Source organism: Megalobrama amblycephala, linkage group LG6 (genome assembly GCF_018812025.1).
Source record: "Megalobrama amblycephala isolate DHTTF-2021 linkage group LG6, ASM1881202v1, whole genome shotgun sequence".
Taxonomy (NCBI): domain Eukaryota; kingdom Metazoa; phylum Chordata; class Actinopteri; order Cypriniformes; family Xenocyprididae; genus Megalobrama; species Megalobrama amblycephala.
The window spans coordinates 28538333-28553718 of NC_063049.1; the positions used below are offsets into that span (position 1 = coordinate 28538333).

Genomic DNA, 15386 nt, shown 5'->3' on the forward strand with positions numbered 1-15386 from the left:
TTCTGAATGGTTAGTGGATAAATGTATGTAGTTGCTGTGGAGTTGATTCAACTAGCATGCGCAGTCATGTTAATCTTTTGTGCAAATCCAACGTTAAATTGACCCTCATTTATGAAGCATTCCGGCGTAAAATGACGGCATGACAACAACACTCTACTATAACAAGTCTTCCTCTTCACTAAAGCAGCATAACATGGCCTCGCCCCCTTTAATGCATGTTCTTGGGGTCAGGGTTTATGTACAATTTAGGGATAGTGATGTCACTAACCCGGGAAGAAGCTTGTTGTAGTCCCTGCCAGCCGTTTGTTGTAGTCCTTAAATAGAGAATTCTTTAAAAGAAAATATCTCCCTTTGCATTGAACTTTGAGAGTCGTAACTTTGCAGATGTTGTTTATGCTCTAACAGCAACAATACGTGCTTACTAAAGTTAAAAAAAAAGTTAAATCATAATCAACCACCCCTTTAAAATCAAATAGTATACAGTAAATAGTAAAATAGCAAACATTTTGTACCCAAGTAGATTTATAACAAAAAGCGACAATGGCAAAGAAAACAATTTTCTTACATCTAGAATCACACCTTCTACTGTATATAAAAGATTTCCAAGTTAAAAGATCATACATACTGTACACACTCCACAAAACACACCAGATAAATTATTTGTTGTTATTTAGACAGGTTACATGCCTTTAGTCACATCATATAATTAAGTGACTCAAGCGCATTCATACATGTGGTTTGCCTTTTATATCAGCACGGTAGCCAACATATATAGTCAAGTCATACTATATAATGCTTTACACAATACAGATTGTTTCAAAGCAGCTACACAGCAGGTAAAGTAACAAATAGGCTACAAATAGGTCTTACAGCCACTGTGTAACTTAAAAAACACCATGGGAAAATTTGAGGTATATCCAAAACAGGAAGTGTTTATATGGGCTTTGATTCTTCTAAACGTTTTTTTTTAGGATGTAGTTATGACCAAAGTTCCCGGATTTTTGGAACCTTGTGTTTCCTTCCCCTGCACTCAGCACTCTTGTATAGATATACACACTAATTAAAGTGTCTGAGAGGAGACTTGCTGGGGTCTCAGACCTTGTGGCTGTTCGAGTGTGCGCTTTCAAGATTAGTCTGAAAGTAACGGTCAGAACTGGAAAAGGGATCTCAGTGTGGTATTTCTAATGAATGTGTCAGAGAGTGTACATTAAAGTCGTAATGACACGGAAATAGAAACAGATATTTTCTTTTGAATTTTGATTTTATTTTATTTTTTAAAAAATGGGGGAAAAAATTTAGGGCAAGGACTTAGTTCTCTCCATCAGTTGTTGATTGGGTGAAGGCAGAACTGCTGAATGTAAGCTCGCAGTCAACTGTAAGAAAGTGTTGGGGTTCAATCAGACAATGATTGGAGAAGTCCGGCATGTGTCACTAGAGAAGTCTGTAGTTTTACTAGATAGTCAAGTTTTGACATTTTTATTAATCTTAACAAGTTCAAAAAAAAAAAATGTAAAAAATGAAACATTCATAGATGAATTGAATTGTTCACAATAATATCAATAGCATACATTTAGAAAATACTGTAAATTATATTTTAAAGGAGAAAAGGAGAGGAGTGCGGTATGACAGAAATGCAAGCAGACTTGCACCAGCTTGTCCAGATATCAGAGGTCTGCAGGAAGCCTGTGAGTGTTTTGAAGACAGTCAGTCATCTACACACACGGCAACCAAAGAAACAGGCAACAAATAGACCAGTTATGTAGTTATGACATCTGTGTTTTGATACTAAGGGAAGACAGGCACTGCACAGGAGGCCTACAAAGTATTTGGACACTTAAGCCACAATTATAGCCAACATGAAAACATTTCTCAATACACATTCCTGGGTTTATTGTGAAAGATTCATTAGAGCATGCTGCTTTGAAGTAATCTTCATAATGTTTTATCAAAATAGCTCAGCTTCTAAAACAAATTTCCTTCTAAGCTCACATCACTAAGGCCACTAAAGTATGTTAAATGTGTCCAGAGCTAAACAACAAGGATGGCCTGCTAATCCAGAGACAGCATGAGAGAGTTTCGGTCCATCTGATGGAACCATCATTGACCCTATTGGGTTGCTACATTTTACATGCTGCACGCAAAAAGATGGCTGTCAGACAGCATGCAATCCCAAATTCAGTTCTCTTTCTTGACTTATTGCACTTGAAAGGTCAAATTCACATAAAATATTCAAAATGCCCATTTTGGTGAGTATATCTTGGTCGACCCTAATTATCATCATCTGATTGGGCAATTAGAATATACATTTATTGTTAATCCCCTGGTGTTGCTTCTCATTTGCATAAAGTTGCGCAGGGCTAAACTGCATCGCTATTCTAGTCATCTCTGTTGCCAGCCCTCAGTGAAAACAAATGAAATCCACACAATTTGAGGTATCATTCATGTCTTACGCCAAAGGAAGGCTAATGCTTAGGGTCAGGGATTTTAACAAACCCCTAACCCCAGTATGTGCAATATAATGTTACTTGCCTTCGCAAACACCACCGATAAGAAAATCAAGATCAAAGTGACAAAATCTGTTACAACCAAGACATGCACATTAAGAGAGACGCTACAAGGCAGCAATCAAGTCTAATATTTATAAACTTTCGGCTTCTTCTCTGCATTCCAGACGTAACATGCACCTCGAAAAACACACAGATGAGACATATTTATGATGGCCTCTCCGTAACATCAACATCATCAACTTCTGTAAACACAAATAACAGCCCTCCTGTTTTCAACACCGTGCCCCCTCCAGATTATTTGCCTCTGGTCCTCCCTCTCTCCTTCCATTAGATCTTTGTGCTTCCGTTCCATATGCGCCTAATACTCATCAAGGGCCCGCTGTGTTGCCAGACTATCTAGGTCACCAAGAGGTCTGGCACAAAAAAGTACAAGACCAGAGAGCGAGTGAGTAAATTTGATCAATGGGGCTGTTACATGAGGACTGGCTTTCCTGGAAATGTTGGTTACGAATCAAAGAGTATCATGACAGACAAGAAGAGACCATATGAAAGCCTTAATTCATCTAACAGATTAGCAGCTGTTTAAAGTGAGTCATGTGATGTTTATAGGTTTATTGTTTATTGCTTGCCGCAGTTCAAATATGGAAATACTTCCTGATTCACAGGAAATCCTTGGACAATATAACTGATGGGAAACCACTGGGGGAAACATGAGCAACCTTCAATTCAATTTTGGCACAAGCCCTTACTTTAAGTCAGGACATAACAGTTCTCAGTAACTCAGTAACTCCCTTTTACACAACACTTTGCAAAACACTGAGGACAAGGATGAACAAACACAAGAGTTTTGTAATAAGACCAAGCAAATGAAAGAGCTGAGGATTTGTGCCTTTGCTTGTCGCGTGTGTGGGGCGTGTCATGGTAGCTTTATAATGCAGGTGCAAGTATGTACATGAATCTCTGGAACCCTGAGGGCCACTTTTCATCCTGCTGGAATGTCAAGCATGCATCCCTTCTATAAGCAAAATTACACACTATCCTCTAGCTAGAACATGAGCATGATGTAGATGATGCAGACCATTATGCCTGTAAAAACTCACATCGATGACAAACATCAAAGAAATATGCGTAAGATTTGGGGTTCATACAGATAAAAAGATAACAAAAGATATTAAGACCTTAACAAACACTGTATAATGCTCTGCAGATTAGTCATTCACATATAATCATTAATTAATATATGATTAATGAAGTTTGGTGGCAATTCTAGCTATTTATTACACTACCATTCAAAAGTTTGGGGTCAGTAAGATTATTTTAAATGTTTTTGAAAGAAGTCTCTTATGCTCACCAAGGCTGAAATTATTTGATCAAAAAATACAGTAAAACAGCAATACAGTGAAATATTATTATAATTAAAATAACTGTTTTGTTTTCTAATTGAATTTTATTCCTGTGATGACAAAGCATCATTTAATTTCAGCATCATTACTCCAGTCTTGTGTCACATGACCCTTCAGAAATCATTCTAATAAGCTGATTTGGTGCTCATGAAAGGGGTGTCCAATCCTGCTCCTGGGGGGCCACTGTCCTGAAGAGTTTAGCTCCAACCCTAATTAAACACACCTGAACCAGCTAGTATCAAGTTCTTACTTCTAGGCAGGTGTGTTGAGGCAAGTTGGAGCTAAACTATGCAGGACAGTGGCCCTCCAGGACCGAGTTTGGCAGTAATTTTTCAAGATTAAAACGTTCACTGCATGGTTAAAAAATAGCTACGCTACAGTTTTTTTTTTTATTATTTTCATCATACTACTTTCAAAAATAATGTAAAATACCGGCAAATAAATGTTTACAAATATTATAAACACTAAACATAGATATAGGCTATTTTAGTTTCATAACAGTGGAAACAACTTAAATATTCCATTATTTATGGTCATACAGATAAGAGTAAGACAACATTCAAAACTAAAGGGTTTACTTTTATTTGTGTAAATTCACAATAAAAACAAAACATTGTGCTTTTGTAAAATAAGAAAAAAACAATGAGGCTGCCGCTTTCTGCCGTCTTGGTTTCCCTTCCGTGAACTAGTTTTTGGGGCACGCCACAAAAATGAATCCCAACTCAGCATATAGCTACTGCTTGTCACACAGTTTTTTCTTTCGTTTTGTTAGTCTGTTAATTATTTAAGTGAAACTTATTTTGAATATTTATTCCTCTTTATTTATTATAATAACATTTATTTTCTCTTTTCACAGAAGCGCTGCAGGTACGTGATGGGACGATGTGTGAATCCTCATGTTCTGTTGTTTATGCTGCTATTTGAGCATGTATTTCACTATAATTATTGCACATATTTATGATTAGGGATTTGAACAAAAACCTACATGTATTGAACATCGGTGTGAAACTGATCTTGCACCATGTTACAGACATGAATCATGCCTCAAATTGAACAGCTAGTTGTGGAGAGCTACGCTATAACTTTTCCAAATTATCAGACTCATCTGAGGGATGATGAAATGGGTGAAAATACACAACTGACTAACATTGCAAGAGGGACCCAAGCCATAAAAACCACTATACCATAGACACTTGGACGTGCAAGTAAGCATCTAGAAATTATCTATCTAGAAGAACTACCAAGAAGCCCCTAGGGTCGCTGTGATTTTGTTCCAGGGCATGTTCCTGGATCAACATCTTTTGTTAATTTTAGAACAACATTCCTGTCCAAAAACATATTCCTAAACCTATCCCTTCACCTAAACCTAATCCTCCTAACCCTATCCCTTCACCTAAACCTAATCCTACCCATAACTTATCACTAAAATCAGGGGAAAATGGTGAATAAGAATGGTGTAGAAGCCCCTAATCCTTGCTGTAAGCCTAAACTTGACATTACCTACCTAATCTTCAAATCTAATCAGTTGATTGGAATGTTGTTATAGGATCAACAAGGATGTTGATCCAGGAGCATGTTCTACTTGGTGAAATCACGTTACATTTTCTTCAGAAATGTAAAAATGCAGTTACAACATATATTGCTTAAAGGGTTACTTTACCGCTGGCAAAATTGGCTTTCAGTAAAAGTTGGCTGCCTAATACATTTAAAAAATTGAAATGGATGCTACCTGAAAACTACCTGCTACCTGTTGAACTACGAGTTGAAAACGGCGAAGTTAGACTTAAACACATCATTAGTTCATGATCTGATCATTAGTAAATTTAATTATTCACATTACTTACATTGACTTTGAAAGGCTGGACAGTGTTATCCAAAAGAAGAACGTTGCAGACCACCTCGGTGCGCTGCCTGTCGCGTGCCAGCTCCGTCGCCCGGACATTGTAGGATCTGCCTGCAGGCAACCGGAAGCGTGTGGTCATTACGGTCCAACCAGAGTCTGTAACACAAAGATATCGGCTTGAGGTTGCGCAATTCCAATATAACATAACATTTGCATCAGGATGAGTCAGTAATTAATTTTAAAACAGGAATAATTATTACTATAAATATTTAATTACAGCATAAGCAATTTTGTACCGGTTAAACTGGATCACAGCAGTTACAAGACTGATTCGGACTCGAAATTAAATGCACATATGACAAACTGATATTTTAATGTACAGCCTACATTGTGCCTAAATATATCCATTTCCTTTGGGGTTCTTACGCAGCTTTCCTGCTAAAAGTAACAGCAAATGGGGGCAGTGGATGGACTTAAAGAGGCGGTCGCATGCACAGAAATACAATTGATCTGATTACAACAAAATAATTCTCGATTTTAAAGTAAAAATGGCAAGACAGTTTCAACTGTTGATTCAGGTTCATCTTAAAATGTTCAGGAGACCATTTACCTCTCAAACAGACCTGAACTGGCCTTTACGTAATAATATACTGGAATTTCAACACTGGAATCAATTATCAATCTACATATTAACACTTTACTGTTACCCATTTTTTTCTATATTTCTCAGGTTGCCTTATCTAGGGAGTTCTGTTGTGCTCTATTTAGGTGAATAGAGCAGTAGAGCAGTTTGTGTGTAAGATCAGCCAAGTGGAAGCATTCTGACATGTCCACGGGTCTTCAGGCCATCCACAGATACAAAGACACTTCTGAACCCCTCTCATGTTCATTCATAGATCTACAGTCACGCAAAGGTCAAAGTGAAATATCTCTGACCTTTAAGGTACCTCACAGGGATTTCTGGGCACTCAAGCTCAAATGTTTTTTTTGTGTTGGGGGGAGGGGAGGGAAACATTATAATAATGCAAATAGATTAAATATAAGCATTAGCATTTGAAATGAAATGAAATGAAATACAACTCAATAGCAATGCCTAGTTTAAAGGGCAATTTTGCATTAACACATCAGCAAGAGAGATCAGGTAAAATGAATGCTTATGAACTAACAACAGATGACCATCATTTTGTGAAAATGCTAGACTGTCTAGAACTGCATGAGGAGAAATACATTTTAGCCGACAGACCATCAAGATTGAGCGCACCTTGCAGGATTCTCAAACACAGTTATAATGAAAAACATATGAAATCACCTTGCCGATGATTAGGTACCTCACCTGCCTTCTGCCTCTGCATTTAAAACAAATCTAGAGAGAAACTGCCCTTTGCAGACATTAAGTAATATAGGATTCAGTTTTTCACAGGTTTATTTATGATTTAAGGCATTTCAATGAAGCAGCATACATGCGCACTGCTGGAAGTCAATAATAAACAAACAAGAGAGTATAAAATATAAAAGGGCAAACTACTAAAACAGATACAGTTTACAAACTCAGGACAGATGCTACAAACAATGTTCTCATTGTTTCATAATGCCGAACTAGCAGCTGAGGGACTTATAAAGGTGTAAACAAAAAGGCAAACGTCACCTTAATGGTTTACTACGGTCTATTCCAAAAACATCAGCTTTAATGCATTCAAAGCACACAAACTGTGCGCAAAGGTCAGTAAGCATGGCAGCATCTACAAAGCCCAGGTGTCCTCAGTGTACTGTAGCTCGATCCTCCTTTGCAGGCTAACCTTTATATGTCTGTTCCCTCAGGGGACGTCACCTAACCACATGAGCGTGCTTGAATAGGCTTCTATTACATTCAAACATAACTCGGCTCGGCAGAACAAGCATTTAACTCGCAAATTAATTACAGTGAATGTGAAAACTCATTTGGCTGCACCGGTGCAAGTTTATGAGAAGCGAACAAACTATTGGAAGTCTATAATATACTATCAGAATAATAATTCACTAAAACGTAAATCCTTATATGCAAATTATTTATACTATGATTGGCTGTTTTTCATTCCCTCTGTCCATTTGTGAAATTATTTCGAGACCGTCTTGAGATCCTTGCATTCAATTGTACAATCTCAATGCAAAATAATTACTCACTGAACCTCTGCTTCTCGTAAATACTACCGTGTATTGTGACATTGATGTTGAGATATTCAAATGATGTGGATTTGAAAATAGATGGATCATAAGGCAATAGTTATTTATTTTAATAGGTATTAATCAATTATTTCTTAGCCAACAAGTATTCAGTGAAGTGATTGATGCCCATGAGTGTGTTTACAACATTGATGTTTTTAGTTCTAATATTTCAACTGACAGGCAAGCCTATATTTTTGATGGACGCGATGACGTGCATGAGGAGTGAATTAGATTTAGATTTAATTATAAAATGTGCTGGAGATATTCTAAATGCTTTTTGCATAGCTCATTATACTTATTTTATGGAATGAAGTTTATTTCATGGCTTAAATAAATTACATGTTTCTCTGAGACTGACATCTTTGCTTGTCAAATATGTTACATTGAGCTGTCGCAAATTCATTGACTTTTGAAAATCAAGTTCATTTTTACCAGGAAAGGAGTGGTTTTGATGCACAGTTGTTTTTATTGTCAAAAAAATAATTTATTTAAAACCCATGAAAATGCAGATCCTGTTTTAAATGATAGTTAAAAATCACTTTTTAAAAATTGTTGTTCCATTATTACCCCTTGGCAGATTTTGACTCATATTTCTCTTCTAAAGTTTGTGGTCATTCATAATTCATATTTTTATTCCATAAAGAAGCAAGCGATGTTTACTGAGCACCAAACAGCCATTCTGGAGGCTCCATTCATGTAACTTAAAAATATCCATAATCCATGCCACTGTCATAGAAGCATTCATAAAGACATCTCATAAAGTGAGGTAGACTATGCTCACCTCAAATACGATATATTAATATATCACTTTATGTAATCTTCTTTATTTAAATTAGGGGTTCACCAAAATGAAAATTCTTGGCCGAAACCAAAAATTCAGGATGCACTTGGCCGAAAACCGAAACTGAAAATAAATAAGTTAATAATCAACACTCAAATAGTTAAAACTGAATTGTACAAACATTTAAATTGCTCATAAGGCAGTTTTTATATAAACTATTTTTATATTATTTTTATATAAAGTTTATATTTTAATAACAATTGTTTCTACTCCAGTTTGTTGGTGAAATATAAACATTTAAACAGCAATAAACTTTTTCTTGACAGATTTATTCAAACATACATTAAATCATGAAGACCCCAGTAACAGGTATGTAAAAATATAATAAATATATAAAAGTGCATATATTTAGAAAAATGCTCCTCTCTAGAGTTATTTTTCTAGCTAACTAACTAATGAGTTTATGGACATTGAATAGCTTTCTTGAGGTAAACGTAACATTAAGTGACATTGTATAGCCTACAAGCGGTTTTATTGACGTCTTTCCCCAGTTGAAACACTGATTGAACGATTTCATGAGACATGCAAGTTGTAATGTATCTTTCATCACATCTTCTGGTGTTCACCCATGTTTATTTCATGCTGTAACTAGTAGTAAAGAGGAGATGAGATGACCGCTTCATGTGCGCTTGATCCGTCCTGCCGCTGGAACTGTATTAAAGAGCGTCAAAACTACATTTATTATTGGAATTGTCGTAATAAAATCGACAGAATTTTTAAGTTGAGACTTCATATTAAAAGTACCAAAGCACAAAGCAGAATTTTCGGTGCATCCCTAATTTAAATAACTATAATATCATTAACAAGCATACTGAGCCAGAAGTCGACATGTATGACCAGAGCAATGTTTTTAAAGTGCCACACAGTAACAGTATACATTTTCTGGAAACCAACCTACAAACAGCTTATTTATAGTAGTCTCTGAATATTACAATTCTTTTAAGATCAAAAAAAGACAAACTTCAGCTTTAAATGTTGTTTTCATGGATGATGTGAATAGTGGGCATGTAACACACAGAAAATGCAAATTATCAAAACCAGGTAAAATTACTGTCACTTTCACATTAGCAGCTTGCACCAAAATGTTTTTTGTGTGGGTTCTCAAGTACAAAATATTGTGAGGCATGGCAAAAGGCTAGACTAACAAGGTTCTTGATTCCCCTGAGCCAAGACTCAACATTGAAAAAGAAACACATTTTTTGATTAAAGCTGCACATTCCAGCCAATTCTGCGTTGCTTACAGTAGCAGGTTTAACTGCTGAGGGTTTGTCCGCTCTAATCATGCTGTGAGTTTCTGGACACACAGACCCTGCATGCTTCCACTCCTGCATCCGGCCTCTCCGCTGAGAAACAACCACTCACCAGGACAGAGCTACTTGAATAAAAGGACGACTTCCACAGTAATCAATATCCTGTAAACAAATCTGCCTCACTTCATTAGAGGGAAGAAAGCCTCCCCTGGGCTAGAGATGGTAGAAAAGGCTCAAGCACTTTAGTAATGGAGACTACAGCTGAGAAGTCGGCTAGCTTAAGTCAAATGATCTGTATTCATTATACGTCCCCAGACAAGGGACACCCAGATCGATAGACGCTGAGTGTACTACACGGTCAACTTGGGCCTTGAGCCCTTTGCAGGGATCTATTGCATGCTGGAAATCCCCAACGTCACATCTCCATCCATTCATCTTGCTTAAGATACAGATGACTCAGGAGACTCGCATGTTACTCTGTCCATTAGCCCGCAGCATCTCTACAGATGAAATTGTGAGTCAAAGGCACAAACTGGATTAGTTCATTATAATAATGCCATTGCAAAAAACATGTTGAATAAAGCAAGGATTCATCAGAGGCTATGAAGAAAAAACAACTTTAAGTGACTGATTAATAAAAAAGTGGCAACATCAATATGACAATGAATTAAAACGTAATGTATTATATATTATAATAATTATATTAAATCACAACTAGAAGAAGGATAAAGAAAATATGGAAGGCAAAGCTTTCAAATGAACTAATCTTTACTCACCCTCAAGCCATCCTAGGTGTATGTGACTTTCTCCTTGCTGATGAACACAATTTGAGAAATATTAATAAATATCCTGACGCATCCAAGCTTTATAATGGCAGTTAGTGGGATCAACGAGTATGAGCTGAAGGAAGTGTCCCCGTTCATATCCATCATCATAAACATATTCCACACAGCTCCGGGGGGTTAATAAAGTCCTTCTGAAGCGAAGCGATGTGTTTGTGTAAAAAAAAATATCCTTATTTAACAATTTATGAACTAAAATATCTAGCTTCTGCCAGACCGCCTTCTGTGTTCTACTTATGAAGAAAGTGTAAAACTCTCACAGTTCAAAATGCTTACACTACATCCTACACCTTCCCTATTCAACTTACGGTAAAAACTTATCTGACAGTTTACACTTTCTTCATAACTTGAATAGGGAAGGCGGTCTGGCGGAAGCTGAACTTTCTTCAGCTCATATTCAGCGATCCCGCTAACTGCCATTATAAAGCTTGGATGCGTCAGGATATTTATTAATATTTCTCTGATTGTGTACATCAGGAAGAAGAAAGTCATATACACCTAGAATGGCTTGAGTGTGAGTAAAGCTTGGGCTAATTTTCATCTGAAAGTGAACTAATCCTTTAAGTTTTAAGCTTTTGGTTTTAAGATATTTTAAGATATGTCAGTGCACGTTGCTTTCAGTTAAAACAGCGAAAACATGCATTTTAGTCTAAGACTAGATTAAGCCTTGTCTGTGAAACCAGGGGTACATGAACTAACAATGGAAAATAGTTAATAAATTATTATTAAAATTAGTTAATGTTAAAATTAACATTTAAAAATACATTATTCATCAAAAGTTGTATCTGTTAATATTACTTAATGGACCAGAGCTGAACTAACCGAAGATGAACTAACAACTAACATTTTTAGTTATTAATAACATTAACAAATATGAATACATACTGTATAAACTAGGGGTGGACGGACGATATAGCAAACATATTGTATCAATTTTTTTTTTTTCAGGCAGAATCAAGATCCACGATCTTATCAATTCTTTTTCAACTTGGCTTTTATTTTGTAAGTCATTGTGAAATACAGCCAAACTAATTTACATAATTAACAAAATTTTGCCTTATCCATTTGGGCCAAAGTAGAGGTGGGCTATACGACCAAAATCTTATTTTACTATTCTATTTCATTATTTTATCTTCTTTGTTATTAAAAATAAGAACAAAGATGTAAATTGCAAATAATAGGTCAAATACAATACAAGATACCAAAGAAGTAAACAGTGCTTTAATGTTTTCAGATACAGTAGGTGTATTTAACAGTAGCATTCAAGTAAAAAATTGAATAAACAAATGTAAAAATAAAATAACATATAGACTTCACTGTATGAATTAAAAATACACTGATCCCTATCAAAGCTCAAGTGAGAGTGATTTTTGCTTTGTATTTGTTGTTTGATTAACATTAAATGACACAGACGGCAGGAGGTTTATTAGGCTGCTGTCACTTTAAGACCAAACGCACAGATCAAATACAATGACACGCACCCAAACTTTTTACATACACTAAAGATATAAATGACTGTGTTCATGTAAACCTTGTATGTATTTGACAGTTTAAATGCAATAACACGAGAAAAGCTTATGTCAGGACAGCGAGCGAATGAAAAGTTAACTGGCAAAGCTTGAAAACACATTCAAATAATAAACTTTAGTGATGGCAAAGAACTGCCATGTCACATGGGTGTAACCCTACCGCGGTGTTGCTAAACATGTGATGTGAATGTACGTCGCTTTGTACAGTATGTTGGGATGGGGTGCCAGAACTGCAACTAAATCGGTCACGATCTAAAATTGTGAAATTTGCACACCACTAGTATAAACAAATGTATTGCTCGTATTAACTAACATTAACCAATGGGACCTGTGAAGTGTTACCAAAAAATGACCAAATAATAAAGAAAAATCTGATCATCCTCCATAATGCGGTCGTTATTTACATCTCATATCATCAGTGTGACCATTTTGAGGGCAGCCATTATCAGCCCCATTGTGGAAAATTAAATCGTAACTGTACCAGCTGGCCCGGATCGGCATGGAATGGAATGGAATGGAATGGTTCCCTGCTGAAAAATCCACCTAAAACCAGCCTAAGCTGGTTGGCTGGTTTTAGCTGGATTTTTCAGCAGGGTTACGCAATGAGAACTGTTCAGCTAGCGGCTAATAAGAGCTCTCAAACTTTCAAAATGTCAGTTAAGCAGTTTAAGCTAATTTTTTTTAAAGCAAGGTTTTTTTTATGTTTTTAAAGCAATTTTGTAACCAGCATGAAACATTAAGCTGCCTTGAAAAAACTAAATAAATAAACGTCTGCCAATATAGTTCATTAGCTTAACTGTAGCCTGATTACAGTTGCCTAGCAACCTGCTGCATTAATACAGTATTCAACTGACTGTTACTTCAGCCTTTTTAGAACTTTATCTATTTATGATTAGTAATTCTGTTATAAATGTGGGCAGCCATATGTTTTATGGATCCAAAGCTGTTTTTATAGCTTAATACTTAAATGGTTTTAAAATCTAAAAAAAGTACATTAAAGTCTTATTTCACAGGGAAAATTAGCTTTCTCACAATATGACCCATTCAAACATGAAAAGGCTCTTATGAAGTGGTTGAATTTTACATTGCCTTGACTACGTGGATCCAGAAATTGTTACTTTTTATATTAGAAAGTGTTAAAACGGGATCAGCACATCTAGATCAGTCAACAACCAGAAGTGAAAAAGGAGGAGGATGATCACACAATTATGCACAGACATCATTCAGAATCACTGCTAGCAAAAAGACTCCCTCAGACTAAAGCTTAAAGTTTAAGGTTAGCACTGCTGAACACTGCAAAACAAATGCAAACAATCTCGCTAAAAAAACATTTGCAACAGTGCAGCAAAATACCGCAGACACACATTACAGAGAAAGCTTAAAGCGAATAGTAAATAAGTTATAAAGGATAAAGCAGTAAATTTGCCATGCATATTAGCTTGCAGTTGGTTTGAATCCCATTTTGGGAGAACAAACACAGACCTTTCCTCTACAGTGAGCGGCCAGTGGCAGCCCACATAAACAGCGCAATGTGCTGTGAGTGTGTTCTCTGGCATGTGGGGAGGGGAAGTGGGCGTACATCCTGACTCAGGTGAGTACACACTTTCAAACTAGGTCTACAGGAGTCAGTGTGTAACCAGATCTTACAAGCACGACCCAGCCAATCTCTGAACTTGACATTTTTGCAGCCTCTGGCTACATTTGGCACAGCAACCACAAATGCAATGGCTGGAGGAAGTAAAAAAGGAAAAGAGTGATTTTTCCAACCGCTCTGCTTCAAAAACAGTTTGAATGTGGATGAGGGAAACGAAAAACAGCTTGGACAGTATGGAATTTTAAGGCAAAGCACTTTAGGTAATGCATTGTGATTCTGAACAATTGTGCATCGATACATAATCGATTAGATACACAAAAGAATTGATTTTTTTAAACATTTAATTAAATAGGCCTGTCATACATATGCACTGTTTTACTGATAATAAAGTACTTTTACTATAGACTATAATAAAAAGCATTTGGATCTGATGGTTTGGGTTTCAAAAGAACATGCATGAATGAGAAAACAAGCTTGATGTTAAGGTTATTATATTATAGGTTATTCCTCAGAAACAAAGTGAAAATTTACTTCTCATTGCTGCACAATGTGCTTGAACAGCCAGACACTCAAAATAATAATTAGACAGATAATTTCAAAATATCTGTCTTGACGAATATTCACATAAACATAGTCGGTTATGTCTTAAGTGAACATAAATCTGATGTGTAACATTATTTTAGATCCATTCATTAAGTTTTATTATAAACCTGAAGCTGTCTGTGAGATTAATGTTCATCAAAAAATAAAAGAAATGAGGAATCGAATCGGTACCCTCTGAATCAAAATCGAATAACACATCAATTAGATTATCTTAGCTGTGATTTAATGTTACTTAAAAGTTAATCTTTAATAACACTTTTTAATAATTTTAAAAATAGCAACATTAAATGTATAAATCTCAAAATGAATATCCAATTTTTTATTCTGTATATTATAACGTCATGATGGCTAAATTTACATTAGATTAAATACCTAACAAATACCTTAGAATTTGTATTTAAATTCATTTACACAAATTAAATGCATCACAATTAAAAGTATTGATTTTAGTTATTATTGTAAATGTATTTATACAAAATAGTACAGCATTTTAACATCAGCTTAAATTATTTATCGGTGAATCTCGTGGGAATACTTCAAATTATCCCATTGTATTTGCATGGTTCAACAAGAATACTATGGTATTAAAATGGTAATTTGTCCAAAAAGCCATGGTCCTCATTATGTTCATTCAAGCATACCGCACAGAACAGAATCGAACCTCAGCTGATGTGGCCAAGCATGCGGTGTCTGTTTTCCGTGAGGCTAAAGGTGTGAAATGTTTTCAATTCATATTCCAGTTTAATATGCAGAGACAGCTACAAGTAAAGCC

General features: G+C 35.8%; 1 protein-coding gene across 5 annotated transcripts in view; it reads right to left on the bottom strand.

Annotated features, from left to right (window-relative positions):
• The window catches only part of ptpn4a (protein tyrosine phosphatase non-receptor type 4a), a 53667-nt gene that overhangs the window by 30756 nt on the left and 7525 nt on the right, over positions 1-15386 (bottom strand). For all 5 annotated transcript variants that reach the window (XM_048193677.1, XM_048193680.1, XM_048193676.1 and 2 more), the window contains exon 2: positions 5755-5909. In XM_048193677.1, coding sequence (XP_048049634.1) covers positions 5755-5892 — 138 coding nt within the window. In that variant the 5' untranslated portion in view covers positions 5893-5909. The remainder of the gene's footprint in view (positions 1-5754; positions 5910-15386) is intronic.